At 45.1% G+C, this 26,011-nt stretch overlaps 1 protein-coding gene across 2 annotated transcripts; it reads right to left on the bottom strand.

Moving 5' to 3' along the window:
* Positions 1-317: 317 nt before the first annotated feature.
* LOC109957275 (ADAMTS-like 2) lies at positions 318-26,011 on the bottom strand. 2 transcript variants are annotated; one of them, XR_002274525.1, is made up of 20 exons: positions 25,773-26,011; positions 18,657-18,762; positions 15,931-16,073; positions 15,147-15,222; positions 14,809-14,911; positions 14,158-14,303; positions 13,475-13,598; positions 13,251-13,331; positions 12,926-13,101; positions 12,097-12,400; positions 10,198-10,534; positions 8,602-8,705; positions 7,744-7,870; positions 7,416-7,629; positions 6,316-6,471; positions 4,851-5,021; positions 4,279-4,455; positions 2,614-2,758; positions 1,096-1,276; positions 318-765 (listed from the first exon to the last, which is right to left on the bottom strand). XR_002274525.1 is itself a non-coding variant. In XM_020595020.1 (19 exons), the coding sequence occupies exons 1-19, from the start codon at positions 25,994-25,996 to the stop codon at positions 1,149-1,151; spliced, it is 3,042 nt and encodes a 1,013-aa protein (XP_020450676.1). In that variant the 5' UTR covers positions 25,997-26,011; the 3' UTR covers positions 318-1,148. The 2 variants fall into 2 exon arrangements, 1 of the variants encoding a protein (XP_020450676.1); XM_020595020.1 differs by having other exon boundaries at positions 318-1,276.

The following is a 26,011-nucleotide window of genomic DNA, read 5'->3' as shown; positions in this document are numbered from 1 at the left end:
TGCTGGTTTGAATTCCTGAACTGACGACTGTTTTCATATCTATAACATTCCTGATCAACAATCACTGAAAAAATAGATCAGTTCATATAAAAACGAAGAGGCAAAACTATTCCTTTGAACTGTTATTTAATCGAAATACAAGTCAGTACCTTTAGGTTTTCAGTTTATCAACAGTACACGATCTCTATACTTATGTTTTGTACAAAGAGGTATCAGTTATATAAAAACACAGTACACAATAGATAAAAAAGAGACATACATGTACACATCTGAATACATTTCAACCATACTTCAAGTGTCAGGAATCTGTCTGTCTGTGTTTGTATCTGTCACACACAGAGCAGAACTGGCATCAGTTGACCCGACGAGTGCCCGTCGGCTGGCGTCAGGGGTGTCATGATAAATGAAAATGTGCTATGACTAATAAATATGCTTCCACGTCCTGCAGGCGTGCCAGCATGGTGCCAAATGGCAGCGTGCGGAAGAGAAATATAAACCTTTTACTTCCTGTTGGGCCACACCAGACGCCAACCCGAAACACAATTAAATAAGACTTCATAAACAGTATTAAATATTCTAGTCATGCAGTATATTCAGTTGAGAAATAATTTAATGAATCATTTCACTGCAGCGATGAACACAAGAGCAGGTCGGTTTGTAAGGCCATTAGACTGTGACATGCAGGGCTTGTGGTGGAGATATCATCATCAGAATGAGGAGGATTGTGAGGGGAAGAGCCAGCCGGACTCAGTTGGCACCAAAAAACTGTAACAGGCAAATGAAAAAAGAGAGAACGATCGGTGCACACAAGGTCTCAGGCTTACTTTGCAGTGGCCTCACAGTCTTTCATTGCACATGTACTTTTTACCCAACCCAGATAAACCAGAAATGAGAGAGAACTTATAAAATAAACTGGAAAAGAAATGTGACAAAGAAAGTGTTTTGGTTGGACTGACAGGATGTTTGTTGTGTTTTGTGTTGATAAGACAAATGGACCAACATGAATCCAAGCCACTGGAGGATGTTCTGCACTTCCAGCTCTGACTTTTAGCTTCCTGTCGTTGCTCACAGTAACAGCTGTACAAGCAAACATACGTGCTTCCTCATGCTGGAGTTAAGAGTCGGGTTGGGGGATGTGGCGTCCTCTACTAGGAAGGTGGAGGTCGTACGGCGCGGCAGGAGTGGCAGCAGGCCTTGCTGTAGTACCAGTGGCTGCACAGGTTCACCTTCAGGGCCAGCAGGCAGTTGGTGGAGGGACGATCCTGGCAGCTCTCATCTAGGACACAGGTTACACGTGTTAGCAAAAAAATACCATCTAAACCTAGAGCCAGGTGAAAAAACGCACTATTAGAAACGTAAATGTTTTTCTACAAAACCTTACGTCATTTAGGAGCCAAATTAGGCAAAAGGAAAAACTTCTTCAACTAATTTCATTATGTATATAGAAAGGGAAGAGATCAAGAATTAAATGCACCACCTCAGAAAATAAAGCAAGCTGGTGGCTATTCACTTCCACGTTGCACTTTACTTTCAGGCTTTTCAGTCCAGTCCTCCAACACCCCCATGGGTACACACTGGGTGTAATATCATAGCACCAGTCCTTCTTACGGAGACTGTACATGCAGACTTTACTTTTTTAAAATGATTAAAACAAAGCTCAGTGGTTCAGTAACACCTCATACCATTTCTGTTTGGCACCATTTTGAGCAGAAAACAGAATGGACCACAAACCTCCTGGAAAGTCTCAAGGTCAAACGGAGCATGAGACTGACAGGTAGATGGGAGCAGCATCAGCAGTAATGCAAGTGTTGTGCTGAACTGATGTGGCGAAGCCTTCAATTTAACAGTGAGTCTATGTTCCGGCCCTCACCTGTTCGTGAGCTTTGGGTAGTGACTGATGGAATGAGATCATGAATACAGGCAGCAGAAGTGAGTTTCCTCCACAGGGCAGCTGGACTCAGCCTCAGAGAGAGGGGGCAGAGTCCGGACATCCAGAGGGAGCTCTGCAACTGTTCCCTCACGTCTAAAAGGGGCCAGTGGAGGTGGTTCAGGCAGCGGATCAGGATGCCTCCTGGACGCCTCCTGCTGGAGGCTTTCTGGGCACATCCAACTGATAGAAGGTGGCGTGGTAGACCAAGAATATGCTGGAGGGATCACTACTGCACGTGGCCTGGGAAGGGTTCAGGGTCTGCCAGGAGGAGCTGGAGAGCAGGATGTCTGGATCGCCCTACTAAATGTGAATAGTCGGCTGTCGTATAGAGTGTACGCTCTGGTGTGTATGTGCACACGGTATAGTATATGATTTGTGCATATGCATCTTATCTTCTTTACTAAAACTTCAAGGACAAAAAACAGAACAAAGTTCTCACATTTAAAGGAAATGCCAATATTTTCCAGTTGGGGTCTTTTCCTCCATTGTAGAGATTCAGAAACGCGATGGCAGCACAGCAACATGTCGGTGGCAAATCTCCTAAAGCTTTGTGAAGTCCAAAGGGGGTAAACACAGGAACCACAGGAAACAGCCACATAGACCGTGTTCCCGTTAACACTGATTGTTACCAGATTTTCTAAACCATCCTTTGTTTGTGTGTGTGTGTGCGCTCTGAGTGGTACCTGGCGGCTCAGTGGGGCAGGCCTGCAGAGTGCACGTCTGTTTGGCCACCGGCTTGGTGAGGGGGTCACAGCCTCGGACCAGCTGTCTGCCCTGGTAACACTTGACGTCCCTCATCCTCACACCCACCCCACATGTCTTAGTGCACTGGGGACATACAGGGTCAGAAATCAGACCCACTGATGAACTGGAAGAGGAGCTTGTGGTCTTACTGGTGCAGAGACATTTTATTGGTCTGAATAAAAACCATGAAAACTTAGTAGAGAAAGGAAATGAAACAAGATTATGGAATGTAAACTGGCGTTCATGGTCTGAGACGGGAATGTGGAAGTCAGTCAGGGTTTTCACTACGTATTGAAAACAGTAAAAATGAATTATTAGAAGCCAAAAAAGACTGAAGATCAATATCATTGCCAGCCAAACACCTTCTGTGCACATCAGCAGTTTGGTGTAGAAGTGGTGTGACTGGTCCAGGATGTGTGGCTGTGTTTGCTGCAGCAGTTTGGACCAAAACTTCAAACATGTTCTGCATTACAAGTGACTAAAAAGTAAATGACAGACCATATCAGCTAACCCTGCTAGCGACATACAGAAACATTATTCAGCCAAACTATGAATGTCTAGACATGCTACATACAGAGAGGTGGATTAGGCTGCAGGGATGGTCTGATACATTTTTTATGGAAGTTGTGATAAGTCTTATTCCATTTACCTGGACTGGAATATACTAGAATCCCTGTGGTGCTGATTGTGGCTAACTAGAGCTGCTCTCCGCTTTGAAGGTGCAAGATAAAAACATCCAGTGAGTCTAAAAGACTGAAGTTGTTGAGTGTTTGATGCTCAAAAGAATCGTGTGGAGCATCATGCCCTTTATATCGGAATTAATCAATGTCTTTTTCGGAAGCTTCAACTGGTACAGAACGCTGCTGCTCGTCTACTGTCAAATACCCTCAAGTATGCCCACATCACCCCTGTTCTTCATTCGCTCCACTGGTTGCCAGTACAGTTCAGAATTGATTTCAAGGTGTTATTATTTGTATTCAAGTCTATTAACGGCCTCACTCCACTATATCTGTCCAATCTGTTGTCCATTCGTACTCCGCTTGGGGCGCTGTGTTCTTCAGAGCACGTGTCCTTGGTTGTCCCGCGGACTAATTACAAAAAATGGGGCGATTGTTCGTTTGCCGTTTACGGCCCCAGGCTCTGGAACTCCTTACCACCGGAGTTACAGTCCATAACTGAGTTATCGTCTTTTAAGTCCAAACTAAAAACTCATCTTTTTAGACAGGCTTTTTGTGCTAAATCTGCTCCAGTGGCATCACGTTGATGTCTTTTAGTTCGCTGTTTTATATTTATATTTGATATGGAAGCCTTCCATTAGCCTTCAATTGATATCTTGTGTTTTTATTTTTCTTGTTTTTGGTCTTATTGCTTATGTTGTTGGTCATTTATTTTTATATATTGTTTTGTGAAGCGCTCTGGGCTCCTTTGGAGTTGTAAAGTGCTTTACAAATAAAGTATTATTATTATTATTATTATCATTTTTATTATCTATGACTTAAGACTTAGATATTAGACTCAGGGTGACTTGTCTTCCCCAGAGTCCACACACAACCACCGTCCACAGTGGTGGCATAAAGTTGAGGTGTGCATGCTGTGTACCTCACCTCAGACCAGGGGGTGGTGTACCATTTGAAGCACGGCCTCTCAAAGCACGTGTTCTCCTCCTCAGGCTTCTCACTGCCTCCACATGCTTCGTCGTCAAAGATCTGGAGCTTTCCTCCACTGATGCCGACACACAGGACGATCCTCCGCTTCACGCCACGCCCACAGGTGGTGTTACACTTCAGATGAAGACATAAAGTCACTGGCAGCTCAGTCTGTGGAGTCCTGACATAACGTCTGAAGGGATAATAAATGTTCTGAACCACCTACAGGAATTTAACTGGGTTTAAATGTTATATCGATTCATAAGTGAATAAGTAATTATAGGCTCCTAGACCCTCGAGGCTCCTGTGGCCTCTGGGGGCCCCTAGACTCTCGTGGTCCCTGTGGCCTCTGTGGCCCCTGTGGCCCCTGGGGCCCCTTGGCCCTCGGGGTCCCTGGGACCTGGAACCTGGGAGTTATTGACACATGAGAAAAACAATATGGAAGCTGTTGCAGACCTATTCTCTGCCAGTCGACTAATCACCCAGCTACTTGTTTCAGCAGTACATGTGAACACGCGGCGAGGCCTCACCCTCTGCCAGTCTTGGCTCAGCCAGTGTGGAGCACAGTCTCTGTCCCCACAGGGGTGGATGGCCAGGGGCTTGTTCTCCATAGAGCACTGGTTCTCAGGAACCACACGACCCTCCGGAGTCTTACAGTACACATGACGCACCGTCTTCCCGTGGCCGCACACCCCTGAACACTGCAACAACAAGGGTCAAAGGTCAAAATGCATGACTCATAACAGATAACAGCATCTCAGTTTCCATCACTGCCTCCTCCAGCCATGTTCTGCCAAGTTCTGTTTGTCAAATGTAAATTCCCATGATGTCAGATCATGTTTAATGTAAAGGAAGCATCACATGAAATGAAATGGCATCATGTCAAACAACAAAGCCTCGTGCTCTGTGGATTGGACAGAGTCAAGTGGGGAGAAGTTTGTTCGCTGTACAAGTGACTCCATCAGCCTGCTCGATGTGAACAGTCACCGAACACACCTGGTCACTTTGGCCTAACACATCTACAAACGTGAAACCAAACACCAGAACACTTTGGGCTAACTATCCGTTTACACATCACAAATATCGATGGCTCTAGCAGTTACCATAAGCTACACTCCATTCTCCTCCACTGAAATTAGAGACAGAAATATCAAAAAACCTGGACAATGAAACCAATAATCACTTACGTACATGGACAAATTCAACTACAGTTATGTAAAAAATATGTAGTATTATTATTATTATTATTATTAGTTTTAATAATTGTGGTGAGAGAACGCTAAGATGAACGCCAACTGGTGTCCACCTTACTCAGAGGAGCAACAACAGATAGTATCCTCCTTCACCAACAGGGCACAATATCACCAACGCTGTAGGGCTGTTGTGTTGGCTTTGCACAGGTTTACAGAGTGACATGATAAAGCAGAAAACTTTAGAACCGCAACATTACGAGCACCTCATAGTTGTTATTTTATAAATACCAACATTAGCTGTTGCTTTGTGAATCGTATTTTACCGTGTGCAAAGAACATTTCTAGCCGTCTCTGTTTCATCCTGGTTTTTCCAAGTGGGACTCCATGGCTGTAAATTAGACCTGGGAGTTTCCAGACCTTGACTTTGAATGGAACATCAGAGACCGTCTGTACAACACAGTGAACACCATAAATTCACACTGTGGCGTTTATAACGGCTTCTCGCAGCTGGGATACGCAAGCTGCTTTTGTCTAACAACCGTACCGGTCTCAAAAATGTCAGATGAAGGAAAAACACTCAGACACAGATTATAAGATTAATTCCTAAAATCAAGTCACTGAGGCATCTTCGCTGTTTGTGTGTTGCAGCAGGGAAAACGATGGATCTGTAAAGACAAACTGTACAGTAACTGTCAGGTGTCCACAGCCACTAATAAACCCTGATAGCAGCCAACTGTGATAAAACACTGGTGGACTGTTACTGACATGCTGCGCTGTGTATGTGGAGAGTAGAGACACTCACTGGCCCCCACTCAGACACAGTCCAATGGCGTTCGCAGGGTGGACCAGTGCAGTTTTTCATGTTGGGCGGTTTGGTCATCGGATCACAGGGTCTGGTCTCGTCAGAGCAGCGCACGTCGCGGGTCACCTGGGCTTTGAGGCCACATTTAGCAGGACACTGGGTCAAGGAGAGTTACACAGAGACAGAGACAAGCATAACCAACACATTTGTTTAAAATAATTCCTGGTGTTGTGTGGCAGGGTTAAACACTGGTGAAGGTGGAGCGGGGTTGTTACCAGGATGTCACTAAACTTTAGTAAGCCTTTAGAAAACAGTCAGACTTTGCAGACTGGGTACAATATTGCTGCTGCTGATAAGTGTTCTTGTGTAAGGCAGCTGAAGTCACACTGCTCCAGTTCAACTTATCTGGATGTTCAGAATCTGCAGGAATATTGATGAACTTTTAAAATATATTCAATATCAACTGTTGCTGTAGGCTGTAGCTGTTGCTTCTGTGCTAATGTGCTGCCTGTTTTAAAGGTCATGCTTGACAAATAAAGGAAAAGTATAGTTTACTGTATTTTTAAAACTCATCTTTGCTGCTGTAACAACACAAGAGACTCCTTTTGTTTTGTTACAAAGAACATGACTGTGAAAAAACTAGAAAATACCAAATTAGCTAAAAACGGCCACAGCACTGATTTAGAAATGCACCAAGAGCAGCTGGTTCCATCTAAATGAACAGCTGTGAAGGCACAAGGAAGGGATGATCAGTGATTTGTACATTTCTGTCCCAGTGGTCACACCCAGGTATTCTGGGGTCTGCTAAGTGTCTCTGGAGTGTCCACCAGAGACCACAGTCAGACCACCAGACTGCAGGACACAGCTGATAAAGCTGTGCCTGGCGTGACAGGGACATCTGCGCTACAAGCAGTTTGCTCAAACATAAAACTGAACCAGAATCCAATTACACCAAGTAACACGAGTAAAATCCAAAGATAAGTAACTGGTTGCAAGAAAGTACCAACAATGACCAGCTGTGGACAGGCAAAGCCTCATACCGCTGCTTGGTTTCCCTGCTCCTTATGTCAGCAGGGTAAATCATGACAGGCGTCTCGTACCTCGGTCCACTCGGCCACCTCCCACTGGGGGCCACAGGCGGGGCTTTTGCAGGCTCGTCTCTCCACGGGCCTCTCTAGGTCCACCATGGCGCAGAGGTCACTGTACACTGAGCTGTCCAGGCCCGGCGAGAGCATCTTCCAGCAGCGAACCTGACGAAACTGGAAACCTTCCCCGCAGGTCCTGGAACACTCGCTCCAGCTGCTCGCCTCCCATCTGAAACACCACACCCATCTCAACAGGTCAGTTCTGTACAGGTACACTGTCAGATTTCACCACAGCAAGAAAGATCTGGCGGAAGGTACCGTGAGGTAGTTTGAATAATAGTACCTGGGCTGACATTCTCTGCCAATGCAGAAGTCGTGGACCGGCTCCGGTCTGGTCAGGGCATCACAGTACATATCATGCACCTCGACGCCGTCATAACGAACACACGTGACGAAGGCCTTGGACACTCCTGGGTCAGGATGAAGGGAAGCTAAGGTTAAGGTAAGGCTTATTATTATAGCACATTTTGTACATAAACGCCCCAGTGTGCTTTATATAAGAGACAGAAAAAGGAAATATGTTGTCGTTAAGGAGAGCGTTTCACAAACACAGACGAGATGCACCCAAAATGAACAACTGAAGTTCTGAGGTTAGTTTTCCCACTTTGTTTAAAGAAGTGCAATGTAAATAAAGTTTATTATTATAATTAGATTGAATGCAGACATTATTAATGTTATTCACACCTGTTTGACAAGTCCGCTGGAACCTCAGACATGATTGCTCAACCAAGAGTCCCGTGGCGTAAATGTACAGTGTGTGAGCACCAGTTGTGTCACAGCAGCCTGGCAGGTTTCAGGTCTGATCTGACTGGAAGTGACCGATGACAGGTGTCCTAATCTAGCTGCCTGTGGATAATGTCTGTGCGTGTATGTTCTTGTACTTGCAATATTTAGTGAGGACCAAAAAAGTATTTGTTGCTTCAGAGTGAGGACGTTTTGGTCAGTCCTCACTTTGTGAAACACCTTTTTGAGGGTTCAGACTTGGTTTCAGGATTCAGTTTAGAACTGGGTTTAGGTCAGGGTTATGGTTAGGCATTTAGTTCTGATAGTAAAGTGTTAGGGTTAGAGGCTAGTGGATGCATTATGTCAATGAGCGTCCTCACAGAGACAGAAGTACACATATGTGTGTGTTTGCCGGTACCTATAGAGCAGGTCATGCTGCAGGGCTCCTGAGAGGAAAGCTTCCAGCGATACATATCAGCAGCACTCAGCTTTAGGTTCTTCTGGTAGAGCCTCTGATTCCCCCTGGCACACACACACACACACACACACACACACTACGGTATAAAACCTAAGCAGCATCTGTAGCAGAATCTATCCCTGTGTCACCTAGCATATTTTGAACATGTGCCTGCAGAGATGTGCCAGTGGAGCAGTGGGTTTTACTGCAGGAGAAGCTTGATAAGTTTCTATGGAAGCTTTGAAACGTTTGTCACCAATAGAATCTATTGTAACCTCTGTGGATCCCAGCTGATTGCATCTACCCTGCTCCACGCACAAACAAGACATACAGTAAACCTTTCGGAGCCGCCTTTCATGACTGCAGACAGATTTCCAGCGACACAGTGTGTTAGGGCCATTTGAGGATACCCAGCAGAAGCACACCCACTCAGACAACCACAGTGCGACAGCTGATTCACAGCCTGCATCCTGGCACAGGCACTTTTTTTCATCTCATCAAATAAAAGTCATGCACACATTCTTGTCATAACACCGGTCATTCCCTCCACCTCCGCCAGCCGCCAGATGTTTACACTTTGAGTTATACCTCGCCGGCGTCCCTCCATGTAAGCCAGACTGGTTCCTGCACGTCATTTTCTCTCCAGAGGCGACTACAGCCTGACAGCATGCTTTGCATCATATTTTTCACTTTTCTTGCAAATACCTTGAATTATTTGGTTCTATGTGTGGCTGTATTGCCCCCTCCTCCCCTCTGTGCTCCTCTGCTCTGCTCGTTTCCTCTCCTCTCTGTGTTTCAGAGGAAAGGGTGTGTCATGGAGTGTTTTATGGCTGCTGGACGCAGACCTGGTGAAGCCGTGTTTGGACACACAGCAGGAAAGCCAACATGAATTATAAATAAGATGAATGCAAAGTCTGCCAGGTCTACCTGTCTGTCTGTGTCTCCCCATCTCCCTGCATGTCCAACCTGTCTTCTGTATCCCTACCTGTCTCTCTGCCTGTCTGACAGTCAGTCTACCTGTTTCACTCCCTGTATATATACCTTTACTGCATTTTAGTCTAGATGTCTCACTGCATCACTACGTTTCTGTCTGTCTGTCCACCTGGCTAACAGCTTTACTTCCTGTCCACCTGCTTTACTGCCTGGTAGTGTACCTGTCTACTGTTAGTCTTTGTCTGTTTTACTGCCTATTCAGTCTTTGTCCCTTAGCCTGTCCCACTGCCTTACCACACTCTCGCTGCTTACTTTCCTGTGCTGCTGTCTCACCACCTGTCTCACTGTCACTTCCTTTGGCTTCCCCGAGGAAGTCTTCTGAAGAAACCCAGCCTGCCTCTTGTACAGCCTGCAGATTGTTTCCCTCAGCCAGCAGCAGACCCAGTGGACTGATAATGTCTGAACACTGATGTCCAGCATGACAAAAACCTGAGGGGAAATGGTGTTTTGTGAGCCCAAACCTGGCTGAAGCTGTGAGTAACAGACCTCTGCTGTACATCATCTTAAAATCCATTTGAGATCTGATGTGCTTTATGATCTGTTATGTGATTTTTGTTGGGTCACCTGGTTCTGTTGGAGCGATTTGAGGTCCTCCCACCGCTCTGCACTGTTTTGTTCTGGTAGAAAATGTCTTCGCTGTCATTGCGTTTGCGGGCCATAGTGAACTCCAGCGTCTCGTTCAGGCTGTCTCGCACCAGGCTGCTCAGGTCCACCTCTGACAAGAACAAACTGTCTCCATCTGTCAGCAGCTGATTGGTCGAGATGTTAATAAGCAGCTCATCGGGGCTCATCCGGCCGTCCAGCAGGACCCTCCAGATGAGGTTCGGGGAGTCTGGTCCTGTATCTGGGGGTCCAGCAGCAGGGTCAGGCTTGGCCGTGCTGCCTGTACGGCTGCTGTTTCCTTATGATTAATCAAAGTGGGAAAATTCAACTTTGCTATTCAAGTACAACCTGTGATTTGGCTTGTGGTCAGGATTTCATGTGAGAACATACTTTACAAGCTCAGTGTGGACTGGACAACTTTGCAGCTGTTTTCTGGTCTGTACTTTATCTTTGGAAATGAGGACAAGCATAATCGTTTCTTCCAAAGTCTCACACCTGTGCATCAAAGGGTGTTTACCTGACTTTTCTCTGCCTCCCACTGGTCATTGCTTCCTCTTTCTTTGTATCTGTAGATGTGTCTGAACACAAGTCAAAGCCCTGGCCTGGATATTCTGACTTTTTACATTTATAACCACTGAGGTCTCCAGCCCCCATGACCTGTAGAAATAAATCCACGACACAGTGGTAAAATTCACAAGCTGCTGAACTGTTGATAAATAAGCCTGTGTGACTCTGCACTATTCAGTTAACTTTAGAAATTAGGGGACAGGGCGAGAAGTTTGAGCCAGTGCTCAGTATCTGGTCGAAAGTATGATGTCTGCCTGTGTAGAAGACGTATGGTGAGCCTTCCAAACACCCCCCGTGTTCTGACCCAAAGCAGAGGCGGAATGGCCTCGGCAGTCAGCAGAATGAGCTGAAAGCCCACAGGGAGGCCATTATCGCTCACGTTTGTGATGCAGCCACTTTTAAAAGGGAAAAAGAAAACACCACGAAATGCTTAATTTTTTATCTGCCCTAGTGTGTAGCATGAATAATACAGAGCTCCAAAGGGCCATCTCACACACACACACACACACACACACACACACACACACACACAGAAAGAGGCGGAGACAGAGGACCTGCTTGGGAATCGGACCTGCTTGGTTTGCTATGCCACTGAACCACCTTCTGATTGGCCCTCTCTGTTACTTTATCTCTCCTTTTCCTTTAACCTAATTCTTCCAGGGTTTTCCCTTATACTCACACACTGTCTCTTAGAGCCTAGTCAAAATATCATACATATACTGGTCCAGGCACAAAGCTGACAAAGAACAAACATGTAAAAGAAAAGCTTCATGTAAATTTGAAGCCATGTCACCATGACTCTGCGTTGCTGGTAGCTTGAAAATGCAAAACACTGTCAAGATCAGTATCTTAGCAATTACTCTTAAATAAGCACATTTAAGTGAATTTAATAAAAAAAAACCTGCCTGTTTATGTTACAAATATATGTATAAATAGAAATATCAGCCAATCAATATTAATGTTTAAAATAATAATGTTGATCAGGATCAACTTAACTTTTCTCCAGCTCCGCATCGCCACTGTCTCACCGTTACCACAAACCTGTAAAAGCCATTACGTGGCACAAATGGCAAAAGCTGAGAAAGGGAGAAAGGATTTGACCTAGTCTTACATTTGGATAATGGTGTTGCCCTGCACCTGGTTGTTTGACATCTTATTACCAAAGTCAATAAAAACGATCTCAGATGATCGCTTTAACCTGTGCGCTGCAGTACCCACAGTACTCACAGTACTCACAGTACCCACGGCACCCACAGTACTCTAATACAGTATATAAATTGTAAGGCATGATACCTGTAAACTGTGGGCCAGCTGCTCCATCCTGGTCACAGTCGATGGCCGCTGTCTCCTCGTACACTTCGTTGGTCTCTTGGCCCTTCTGTCCGTCCGCACCTCCTGGTTCCGGCTGGCCCCGAGGGGCCGTCTGATCATAGATACTACAGTTAGGGGCTAGCAGACGCCCCACCTCCACAGAAACCTCTCCTGCTGAGGTGTCTGATCCGGTGTAGACTGGGGGAGGCGGGACGGGTGGCACGGAGTCCCGGAGGACGGTGTATTCATAGGTGACATACGGCGTGCGACCATTCTGATTCCACACCTGAAAGACAAGAGGAGAGTAAGTCAAATTAGGGTCAGGTTAGTTTAGACAGGTTTCAGATCAGTAAAACAAAAAGTCAAAAACAAAACCACAACCAAACAAACCGATTTTACTTTTTCACACAATGTCTAGTTTTCATGCCCAAAATGTCAGGTTCTGAAAAAGCACTGACCTCATGTTTAGTCTGCTCCAATTAAAACCATCTAAACTGTCATTGCTTAAAATTAATTTCTGAACTACCTTTAAATTTTTCTTAAAATCTTTTTTGTCACATCTGACAAAAGGTTACAAGTGAAGGAAACCCATGGCTGCTGTGAATGGATCAAACTGTGATATCAACCAAGAAAACACCAAATATCTTAAAACATTTCAGTAAAGTCAGAACACAGGATCTATATGATGAACCAGACTGTGTGGATGCTGGAACAGCCATCGAGTTTCACAGCTGCTCTGTGATGAAGGCGCGAGGAGGACGGGGTGGAGTTAACTAGGTGAGCCAGGTGGATGCAGGGAGGTTAGATGTACCAGAATGTTGATGGCCTGGTCGATGGGGCCTTTGGCAACAATGTACTCGATCCCGGTCTCGTACACGTCCATGGGCCGGCGGTACTTGAAGATGGTGCCTGCAGCATGGAAGTTCTGGGGGCTGTCCACCTTGTAGGCACCATTAAAGAAGAAATTGCCTGCCTGGTCAGTCACAGCTGGTGAACAAGAGAAATGGAAACTCTCACAAAACACACTACACACAGCTAATTCCAGTTTGAATCAGATAAAAGAGCAAATCCCCCCCAGTCAAAGATAAAATTAAATATTCCCATTATGTTGCATATCTGTAAGAGGAAGTACCCACCTAGGACATCGGCCGACTTCTTCCTCTCAATGATCTGGATGTCCCATGATCCTTCGGGGATTTGAGTGATAAAGGAATAACCTTGATGACAAGGAACAGGAAGTGGTTTATTTAACCAGGACTGAAGAAAACCTTCAATTTAATTTCTCTCTAGACATGTAAAGGTGCATATCAGGCCTGTTAAAACACTTCTGGCTGGACCACACAAGACAACTGTGGCTCACCCAGAGTAGAGGCCCCACGGCGGAAGTTTCCAGTGACTCTGCTGCAGCTGCTGCCGTCCCCCTGACACACCCCACACTTATCCAAGGTGTTGGAGGAAAACAGCACCCCGTCACATCCGATGGGCTGGTCCGCAAAGCAGGAAGTAGAAAGAGGTAGTATTGATCATACGTACATTAAATAACTAGTAATAATATGGCAATGATACATTCATTTGATTCATTTAACATTGTGTTAACATAAAAAAAAATCGCTAAAAGAAAGGAAAAAACTTTTACATAAACCAGGTTAGTGTTTTTAGATACTACAACAGCAGCGGCTATGTTAACGTATAATAAAAAGTACCACCACGAGACATCAGGAAGAAGGAACAGTGTGCATCTGACATCTACACTTTGAAAGTTTGAAATCTCAGAGCACTGGGACAGCTGCTTCTGGTCTCTGGTTGAAGACACTTATGGACTTTTTTTTCTGGTTACAAGACATTTATATTTTGCTGCACACGCTCAGTATCACACCTCATACTGTACATTGCTCATTCACTTCTACACTTGATCAGAAAACCAAGATAATACTGCACAATGGCAGCTAGCTACCGTACAGCTAGCGTACAAACTGTACTTCAGTCATGCAGTGAAACTGTTTGAAGGGAAACAAAATAAAGTAAATGAGAAGCTGGACTCACCTCACACTTACCGTCCACGCAGACACCGCGGTAGCTACTGTACTTGCAGGAAGTGCCATCTCGTGCCGTCACCATCAGCTGCCTCTGACCATCGGTCGTGGTGCAGTGGAGGTCACAGGGGTTACTAGAGATATGAACGTAGTCATCTGGAGACAAGACAGAGTAGAGTTTGCTAAAAACACTACCCTGCTGCTGCTAGAAACAATAAATGTGCTGAAAAGGGTTAAAGACTCCGTGGGGACACAGTTGATGAGAACTCTCCGTGGTACAGCTTCTTTCTTATATTTCACAAATTCACCTCCTCTCGTCCTTGACTTTTATTTTACCCCTTCATCCCCAGCACTGTCAGCCATCCAACCTTTTGTTTCAATTAACTAATTAGGACATTCATAATTATAGTCTTTATTAATATACTGACAAATAAAAGCCAATGAGGTGAACAAATCAACACTTTTAGACAACAAAAAGGAGCAGGTTTTAAAACAGCACATTGTCTTAACAGACTGCTACATCTGGAAAGAGATCCAGGACCAGTAAAGCCTATCAGAAAACAAAATCTGTTGATGCTACTGTGTTGGATGCATGTTGAGGCTCAGCAGCTCAGACAGGTCAGGTCTGTTTAAGGCTGTCAGGGTGTTTTGTGGGCGTTACCAGGATACAGGGGCTTCCACTGGTAGCTCCTCCCACTGTACAGCTGGGAGTTGAAGGACCAGCACTGCTCCTCTCTGAAGCTCCGCCCAGCGGCAGGACATTCCTACAGTGCACAGAGACAGCACAGACCACTGAAAGAGGTCTGCTTCACACTTGCTGGTTTAACTATTTGTTATACAAATTGATTCCTTTTCAGCATTTGTTTGTCCAGGGATGGTCTGCTGAAAGCTACATGCAGTCATGTGCCACAGCCACCGTCCTCTGCTGTCAGCCAGCCAGAGGTGTCGTCGTTTGTTTTAATAAAGTGACGAGAAATTAACTGTAAGTCTGTGACTCACTTTAGTGTTGCAGAGATGATATTTCTTAGCGGTTCCTGTACAGGTCATGTTGTCCTTCCCAGCAGCAGCTTTCTTTCTTTGGACAGAAACCAGTCATGTGAAGAAAAGACATAAATACTGGATATATGACATAAGAAAATTTCAGGCTGATATTCCCATACCTATCCATTTAAGGGTCAAGACCTGAGGATATGGTTATAGAATAAGGATTCAATTAAAGAACACTTATAGAAATATGCTTTCTTGCTTTATTTCCCACAGTTAAGATCAATCAGTGACATTAGTCTTGTTATTCAAAGTGTCTCTATAACAAGACGAGAAACTTCCCTTGAACCAAGATCGAGATCAAGAAAAAAACTGCAAAGAAATTCAGACTAGACCATGTGTCACTTGTTAAATTGTGCAGGAATATACTTGTTGTTTTCGCCCATTGACGACCATTCACATTCTGCTGACTGTGAGACTACACAGGTCCCATCACACAGAGCATAACATCACTGCTATCTGTCAGACGTGTGCGAAGCCTAGCGCTAATATTAGCAGCAAGATGTTGTTCTTAAAGTTCGCAATGAAAAGAAAGGATGACCAGGAGAACAGAGAGCTGCAGCTGGGGAAAAGAAAACTATTTCATCTATAACATTTTGTTATAGATGAAATAGTTGCACTGCCCCCAACATCAGAGCTGATGTAAAAGTCACATGAACCTTTAATAAAAAACCCTGAATCATCCTGATTAGAGTCCCAGAATGTACAGAACCTGCATGTGTGTGTCTGTGTGACCGACCTCTGTTTGAGACAGTGTCTCTCCTGTGACATCACTCCCCCTCCACAGGTACGGGTGCAGGCCGTCCACTTGGCCCACTCCCCCCACCAGTACGTGGTCACCTCCAGCTCGTCCTCCAGACTGTTGGATCCCACGCCCTCCTCCTGCACACACACACAAAGCATATTCATAACGAGAAACAAACCGTGTTCAGCTGACAGTTGTAGCAGGAGCAGGAAAAGAGGCCTGAGACTTTTGCAGCAGCAGCTGTTTGTCTTCACAGTGCATCTGAATCCGCCAGCGTTTTCAGACAAACCAAACCTCTTCAGCTTATTGACTCAAATTAGGTTGGCGTTTACTGTCTTATTTGTATCCTTCTCTGTAGATGTGCACGCTCAATTGCAGTTCTGTGTGTGCGAGTGCTGAAATAACAGATGATTTCGTCTGATTTACGATATGACGCTGCTCTGATTAGTGGCACACTGCTTACCCTCAGGTTCACCACCACTGGGGACTGAGGGAATGTGGCTGCACAACCATAACCACAACACAAGCCTGAGCTCTGAGGCCAGGTTTCACATGGGCCACTACTTTGCAGGTGGTCTCCCCTGATCTTTGTTAGGCAAAAAATGAACCCTTCTGACACAATCCAAGAAGATTACCTTTTTGTTAAAACTTTATTCATCCAGCTTTATTTTTATATACTGTGGGTCACAGTGCAGCTGCAGGCACCATAACCAACAGTTATGTCATTCAAAAGTAATAGTATTTGTTACAGCATCTTTGAGAGTGGTGGTAGTGGCAGCAGTAGTAGTACAGTAGTACTAATGGACGTAACAGCTGCAGAAGAACTAGTGACTGCATTTGTAACAACTGGCTAGTATTGTACAGATGTTGTGGCAGTAGAGGAACATCAGTACTATTCACTGATGTGATTCCGCTCTGTGGAACTGCTGTATAATTGAAGTGACCGTCACAGCCACGTGCGTCAGAACCAAACGGAATCACAGTGAATGAGCGTCACAGTGTTTTGTACTTGGGCTCCAACATGTGAAGACAGCATTTCACACGTTCCTGATTTGCGGGAGCAGCGTTAATTCCAGCGAATGGCTGCGCCCCTGCATTCAGACAGATTCATCAGAGTGACCGCTGGAATGTGCACTGAGCTCCTTGTAAAGGTGTGAGACACAGCAGCTGGGAGAGAGGGCGAGAGACACTGGAAATACCAGACAGACGGCGTAAGTGAGAGAGACAGGGAGAGATAGATGGGCATAAAGAAAAGACCATGAGAATGCATTAGGGTGAAAAGAGACAAGAAAAGTAAATGACTAGAGGGCTGACAGACCGATCTGACAGCAGCTCCACTGCCCAGATGACTTAGCTACCATTTAGTATTATATGATGTGTGTGTGCTTTTTAGAATAGTTTTAGTTTAGTCAGACTTTTACTTATTTTATCTTCACCCTTTTCAGTCACTTTTACCAGACTGATCACTTTGAGATCTAAATGTCTAGTGTAAGACAATCTTGGACAAAACAGCATCACAGTTATGTAAAATCCAGAGTCAACTTTCACTGAAGCAAGAAAAGTAAGGGAACAGTGCAAAAGTAGAGCAGACTGGTGCGGCACCACCCGTGCAGTGCAGACGCTGCACCAAACCACTGAAATGAAATGGTGAGGAGGGAGCTGAGCCATTAGGTAAAGCTTCTGATTTACTGGGTAATCTACGTTCCAACCCTCAGCCATGCTCGTTTGGAAAATGACAGAAAAAATGAGATGACACATACACTGAATGTGCAGTTCACCCTAAATCTAATCTACAGAAAAAAGAAAAGATGTGTCTACTGTATGTACATTATGTATGTTTATTTATTAATCTGTTAGGTCACAGTGTGAGTGCTCACGTCCATCTTACCACAAACTAGCCATCCATTTTAGGGTTAAGACCTGGGGACATGGTGGTAGTTAGAATAAGGTTTAAGTTAAAGGAATAGCTAGAACACTGTGGGAATGTAGAGTAGTGCGGCTGGGCTCAGCCTGAGAAGCAGAGTAAGGAGCTCACACATCTGGAGGGAGTTTGGAGCGGAGCCACTGTTCCTTGGCATAAAAAGAAGCCAGTGGTACGAGAATCAGAGTCCAGAAGGAGCCATCCCAAAGGATGCTTGGACATCTGATAAGATGTCTGCCGGGCACCTTCCTTTGGAGGGTTTCTGGGCCTGTCCAACTTACAGCAGACACTGGACAGATTATAGCCGGTTTTGGGATGAAATTAAAAATTCAGTTGAGACAACTAAACAGCTGAAGCCAGTACAGATCGACATCACCAAGACCAGGTGTGACACCGAGTTTCTGATCTAAATAGTCTCAGGACTTTGTCCTGTGTTTTCTTCATCTTTAATGTCACTGCTTGGGAAGTGGGTGCTGCTGTGGTAAAACTGTCATGTTCTGTCACCACTGGGGGACGTGAACAGGCGTGAATGCTGCAATTCATTTAGTCTGCATGAGTTTCTAGAGAGCTGCAGCATGTGCGAGCTACACTCAGCTCACACTTGGCAGAAACTCTATCTACAACTGTTTCTAATAAAGCAGGGCTCTCTCCTGCTGCTTTGTTCCTCCACACTCTTGAGGGCGGTCGGTTTGGTTCAACTTGGGCACGCTTGGTGTTGTCCTGGGATTTTACCACTCACCACAATGGCCAAATCCGTGTTTTTCAGTAACATTACAGTAGCAGTATTTGCAATGCGTACCTGCGGCCCCCTGGTGGACAGGTTCCCCAGAGACAGGGCCAGCGTCAGGAAGCCCAGCAGGACCACGCCTGTCTCCCCGCACTGATGCCATGACCACACCCTCATCCTGGGTAATCAGAGAGAGAGACAAAAAGAAAGACAGGTTCAGTGTGTGGGCAAAAAAATCGCTGGCAGTGAAGAGCCTGATAATAAAGGGTCCCGGATCGTGGCTGCAGTAGTGCCAGAGCAAGAACCTGAACCGCAAGCAGGCTCTGTTCTGTAACCGAACTCTGGCCTTTGTGAAGACTCCATAAAGTATACAGCTATTTCATTCCTGGGATTAAAGTCGTACTAGGACCCTGGGTGCTTATTAATCAAGACTGATTCAACACAGAGAAAAATGTTGGGAAATGTGAAGGTCCACTCCAATGTTTCTGCCTAAATCTGCCTTGTGTCCTGTCTGTGATGAAAGACAATCAAATACCAGAAATCAGCAACGCCTCAACACTCAGGCCAGTATCAGACAAAAAGCACTTGTCACCAAACAGAGAGCAGCCAGTGTTTTGATTAATGGAGGGACTTTGGGCCAGAAACCTGCCCCTGTTTCTAGAGAGAATCACCCAGTGATGGGTTTTAAACAAAGGCAAATGTCCTGACCACTAATGAGTTCACGTGGCAGTAAAAGCTCACGGCCAGGCACTTATGTGTGCTGTGGATGAAAGCAGATTGCTGAGAGGTGTGGGTGTTTTTTCAAGAATATCTTTCTCTTTTCAAATTGATGCATCTCAGCTTCCAAACCCGCAGAAGGGCCTGAAGTCAGAGTTTCTTACACCACAAGAACACATTTGTGGTTGTAATATTTCCTTTCTGCCTCTCCAGTGAAATCCCTCGCCACTGAGAACATCTGTGCTAGTACTGCTGCTGTCTTTTACCTTTGCAGAGTTGTTTGACAGTAAATCACATCAATGTTGATCCAAGATTTAAGATTCCAGGCCACATAGCAGTAATTACAGACAATTTAAAACAGCAGCAGACCAAGTGCCCAGCACTTAATGAGGTGCAGAAAGCAAAGCTGCTGTATTCTATTTAAAACATAAAGATTTTACATGATTTGATAAATGGTGGTCCTCTGGGTTCACATTTGACATGACGATTCTCTTGAAGACAGAGTCCAACATGCTGGGAAATACACTCATCTGCTTTCACTCCACAAGTTAGAGTTGCACATAATGAGCTCATATGAAGCTGGTAGCAAAGAAATGTTCTGTATTACAGCGTCAAGTAACCTCATGCGTAACCTAGTGCACACTGTCAGGCTTCCAAGCATGCACAGCAAGTGAAGGGCATTTTCTTTGACAAAATCAGCTGCAGGTACATGAGCGTGCTAGCAGTCCATGGTGGGCAGGCGCTGGCAGGTGGAGGGTGACACAGACCGGCTGTTGAGAGGCCACAGGTCTTGGAGACTAGAGTTGGACAGAGGAGGTGTCCATGTGAAAGTTAAACAAGCCCCAATGTGCTGGAAGGACGAAGGAGAGTTTTCTAGCATTTCACACAGGAAAGCCTTTGTTTGGTGCTGCTATAGGAAGGCAGCGGGCTGCATCACACTGTAAGGAAATATAGATGTCTGTCTGTGAAAGCTAAGGCGACCAGGCACAGACACAGGAAAAGGAGGCTGCTTAAAGGGCTCTGCAGTCCTATATACCAGTTTAATGACTCAACCACGCCTTCGATTTGTCAAAGACAGTCTGCGGAACAGTGGATCTAAAAAGTCTGTGTCTTGCTCATGTTCACAGCAGCTATAAAGAGCTCAGTTCGATACATTTAAAATATCTACAAATTAAACTGCATAACGTGATGAGCTGCATCAGGATCCTGTGGGACCTTGCAAATGTAAAGTAACTCCACTACATGACAAACTGAAGCCAGTGTCTGGATTATACTGACCATACAAATAGATATGTAGACATGTGAGTTATGCTATAGAGATTAAGGGCTTTCAACCCTGCAGATGTTTGACACTGACGTATTTCTAAGTATAAAATGACTTAATCATATTGAAAAACATTCTCATATAGTTATTTTAATGCTACTGGTTTAGTGTTTTCATGCCCTAGATGCCCTTCATGTTTAAAGAGTTATGTAAAATTAACATACAGACACCCACACAAATACCACAACACCCAGGTTTAAGAACTGCAGCCTTTTTCTGCATGTAGACTTTGGACTTTAAACAAACATGTTTGGATAAAAATGCATATACACACACACACACACACACACAGTGTACAAACATATGCCTACAAACTGCAGGTGTATTCATACACAGACACAGATAAACAGCATTCAACCCCAATAACTGTTGACTGGAACTTGTCTTCTTTTTGCCTAAACCTAAAATCATTATTATTAGATTTGTTCTTCAAGAAATGACAAAGCAAGTATATGTTAACAGCATTTTCTTGCAAACTAAAAGTCAACTAAAATATTCAAGCTTTTGAGCCAAAATTTCAGGGAGACACTCTTGGCTGCAACGACTCAATCAGGGGAACTGACCGACGTCTAGAGACTCTGTGCTGCACATATGCACACATATAGTATACTCACACACTCTCACACACACACAGAGCTTCTAGGAAAGGGAACATATATATCCCGTTTGCTCAGGTCCAGTTAGGCAGCCTTGTTAAAATAAGCAAACAGCTTGTCTCGCCCTGTTTGTAGTCTGGCTTTCTCTGGCACTAAATATTGGTGACAGGTGTCTTGAGGCAGGCGCACAGCACCTGGACTTCATTATCCAACCAGACGCAGCTGGAGCTCGGCTGGCTGCCAAACACACGCACACACACACACACAGGAGAGACAGACAGTCAGACACTGCTACACTCAGCCAACGGCATGACTGAGTACACATGCATACAGATACACGCTGGCCACGCTACACCCTCACGCTTTAGCTTGAGCCATGTGCGCGTACAGGTACCGTTTGTAATCTACACACACACACACACACACAGTCACACACTTTATTTTACTCTGCTGTTCACACAGACTCACTCTCTCTCTCTGCTGTTTGCACACATACACACATTTGCATGACTACACTCGAGGACCATCTTAGACATAATGTACTTCTCTCCCTATCCCGCCATCAGCACAGGTACCTGAACCATAACCTAAACCTGAGGCTAAGCTTGAACTTTAAACCCGAAATGGCCCTCGACAGTTGGACAGGCCAACATGTCCTCACTTTACTGAAATCATGTCCTCAGCCTGGTCAACCTGAATCATTTTGCCACTTGGCAAAATCACTGTTTTGGCCAAAGGTCTTCACTTTAACAAAATGTCCTTAGTTTGTAGCAGTGGCCTCACTTTGTGGAACTTTTCCTATTCTGTGCCAGGATGTCCTAACTTCAGCAAATGTCCTCATTTTACCTCAGTGTCCTCACTTTGCCAGACTGTCTTCACTTTACCAAAAGGTCCTTAGTTTGTAGCAATGACCCGTGAGAGAGTCCCCAATGTACCGGTGCCCTCACATTATTAAAACATCCTCATTTTGCCACAGTGTTAGAAGTAAAAGAGCACATACATATCCAAGTCCATGCACCCACAGAGAATCAGACACAAAACGTCTTCATCATTTAATTTTATGCTCTTCATGATTTTCTCCAGCTCTCTCTCTCTCACACACACACACACACACACACAAAACTGGAATCGGCCAGTTGCCTCTTCCTCATCCGAACAGGGTCTTCCTCGCTCCTTCTCCCCTTTGCTGTCATTTCCCAGCCAGTCGGGCAGGGCAGGCACAGAAGACCAAAGTAAACACAGTCCCTTCATCCTCCCGTCTCCCCCTCCTTTACCCCTTTGCTGTCCCCACTCTGATGGCTCCTTGGGGCCCCTCGCCTCACCATCTTGTTTTTGTAGCACTGGCAGCCTTCACAGACAGACAGACAGCAGTAATCTGCCCACGGGGAGGTTGGACTGACCGATACATAAGACCAATACTGAACATGTATTATCTAATACATGTCAGCCAGGCAGTCAGCCCCCTGTAACATGGATTCAGTTTAAATGAAGATGTTCTTGAAAACCTCACCTTGGAATCTGGCAGCTTGTGGCAGCTTTACATTATATAAATCAAACAATTCATTTATAAAATAATCAGCAGATTAATTGATAGTAAACAAACATCAGGCTGAAACAACAAATAACCTTGAAGCAACTATGAAGACGTTGTCTTTGATGGGTAAGAAATCCAAATAGCCATTCTGAATAAAATGACTGGCTCAGTGCAGCTATACCACAGCTTCCTCTTCTAACTGCATGGAGCTGTTCAAACAGACAAACCTGAGTTCATTACTTTGAACATTGCTGCAGGACTCAGAGGATAAGCATGGCATTCGAAAAGAGGGAGCAATAAAATACCATCACCACAATTTAATCAACATACGTCAGCGTGTTTCTTTATGCCTAATGATGACCTCCATATTGTCACAACAAGGAGCCAAACCGTACCCCCCATCAGCTGCTCTCCCTCTCACACAGTGACAACAAGCCAAGGTGCCAAAAGGCTCTCTGACATGTGAACAGAAGGAACAAGGGAGCAAACCGCCAAGCCTGTGATTACTGGGCAACCCAATCTGCCCGCTGAGCTCTGCCCAGATCAATTCTCTGCAATATTTGAGAAGCACATGCTGAGTCCTTAGAAAAGCCGCAATGACGCAATTTGTAGAGGCACACACAAGTACGGATTACAGTGCATTCAGCAGTTATACTATTGTTAGTACAAAGATTCCGCGAAGGCATGGCCAACGAAATGAACACCTACCTAACTTGACTACCCAGATGACGGACGATGTTCCAGGTCAGCTTTAAACCCTGACAATCACACTCACATGGTGGTAACAGAAAGTCACAATAGTAATGTTCAGAGTTTCAGCTGGGAGTTGGTCAGATGGTTAAGTCAGTTTTATTACTTAGTACAAAAAGCACTGTATACTTTTAATTTTTTCAACATGTCTGGTGATCAGACATTTCCCAGTGTGTGGCTGTTTCTGCCTTCCAGAGCCCATATTGGTCAAACTTGGGGAGTGTGGGGTAGCTGTGGATGTCTGCATGTAGCGGGCAGGCTCATCTCCTCTTGGCTTCTGCCCCATGAGCCATACTCTTTTTACTCTGATGGTCGCTTCTCAAGTACACATGCAAAGTGGAAAATGGATCCAGGCTCTCCTCAGCCTCATACTAAAAACATACAGCTAGACAGGTGGTCAGACAGACAAAGAGATGAGGGAAGAGGATAATGGACAAGAGGGAGGGAGGAGAAGAAGGAGAAAGAAGGAAAGACTCAGAGGATGAGTAAGCAAAGCAGTCTGAGAAGTTGAAGGGAGGTCAACAGAGTTTAGTCACCCTGGAGGCAAACCACGGCTGGGTTAGATTGCTCACACTGAACTCTGACGTACTTGACTCGCTCTGCTTTCTCAGGAGCACGACCAGGCTCAGTTCATCTGTATTACATTCACTCAGAGGGGGAAAAAAAAGAAAGAAATTACACTCGAGCAGGTTTTGTGAAGGAAAATGAGCCCATTAGTGGTTCGTCTGACCACCAGACTTGTTGGAGGAAGTTTGAGCAGTTTAATAGCACATTGGTAAAGCACATAATACTTCAGTAATGAGCAGTAATATCTGGCCAGGCTTAACAGGCAAAGAGCGCCACCTGCAGAAACTTAAACAGCAGCAACATCCATCCACTATCTATACCGCTTATTCCTGAACAGGGTCGTAGGGGGCTGAAGCCAATCCCAGCTGACACTGGGTGAGAGGCAGGGTCCACCCTGGACAGGTCGCCAGTCTGTCACAGGGATGACATGTAGACAAACAACCACACACATTCACACTCATTCCTACAAGCAGTTTAGAGTCGCCAGTCAGCCTAAGCTGCATGTCTTTGGACTGTGGAAGGAAGCCAGAGTACCCACACAGGTACAGGGAGAACATGCAGACTCCACACAGAAAGGTCAGCCGGGGCTCGAACTCGAGACCTTCTTCACACCAGCAACATGCTATTACCTGTTAAACCAGTGCATTTAGCTTTATTTAGGCAAAACAGCAGCTGTTTGGGTGATAATGAACATGGACAAAGGTGGATTATGCAGTTTATAAATTAACTATGGATGTTTCAACCGTCTTTCTGCAGCATCAAAAACTGCCATCACTGGAACCCATCGTAGTCTCTCCAAAGACCATAGTTGCTTCCTGTAGGTGCAAACTTTACAGGCACCTTTCTAGTCTACAGAGGATGAGAAGCATTCTAACCAGGCAGTCGACAGCCTGAAGCAGACGTTTGGCCAACTCCTCTTTAGTTGTAGCTACGTTTACTTGTGACATTTCCAGTTCATTCATCAGTAGGTTGCGAGTCCAGTCATTTACAGGGCTGATGAAACCAAATAGACTGCATTAGTTTTAGATAACATGGCCTAAGAAACTGGCCATTTTTAAATGCAACTGATCATTGACTGTGTGCAGCGCAGACACCTGACAAACGTTTACTTTTCAGTTTCATTTAATCCAGTTTTAACCTTGTGACCTGCAAATCACCAAGTGAAATGAAAATGAAATTCAACAGGTAGAACACAGGCAGATTTTATCCCCTAATTCACTTTGACAAGTAGCACTGGCACGAACGTTAGCCTCTACCTCACCAGTTTGCACATGCACACACACATTTCCCAGCAGCTGAGAAGTTTCCAAACAGACTCTGGCCAGGCACGCGCGCACACACACACACACACACACACACATGCCTGCACAAACACACACACTTCTGAAAGAGAGTCAACATTATTTTGTAGATTTGTTTTGGTCTGGTGCAAAAAACAAGTCTCGTTGGCACTGGTGAACCTCGTAAATTCACACACACACACACACACACACCCATACACAGTATATACACACCTACAGAGAGCAGATGCAAACCACACAGACACACACACACATGCATGATCACACACAAGAACAGCACACACACTGAATCACAAACTACACACTGAAAGGACACAAACTCAACACAACTTACAAAACTTCAATATACACACAGCATACACACATACACACAGAGGTTTCAAATATTTACCCACTCACCTCGCCTGCAGCAGTCCAAGGGCGTCTCGGTCTGTGTTGAGGATGCCGCTCACTGTGTGCGTGTGTATGTGTGCGTGTGTGTGTGTGTGTGTGTTAGCGTGCCAGTGATAGCAGTGCTGTGTTGTGATGTGCTGGTGAGTGCTGCTGTCGCTGTGGAGTGAAGAGGGAGAGACAGAGACTGGGAGGAAGAAAGAGGAGGGAGGTAAGGTGTGCTCTCCCTGCATCCCTCTTCCTCCTTT

Source organism: Monopterus albus, unplaced genomic scaffold (assembly GCF_001952655.1).
Source record: "Monopterus albus unplaced genomic scaffold, M_albus_1.0 scaffold26.1, whole genome shotgun sequence".
Lineage (NCBI taxonomy): Eukaryota > Metazoa > Chordata > Actinopteri > Synbranchiformes > Synbranchidae > Monopterus > Monopterus albus.
This window is presented reverse-complemented; position numbering and strand designations above follow the sequence as displayed.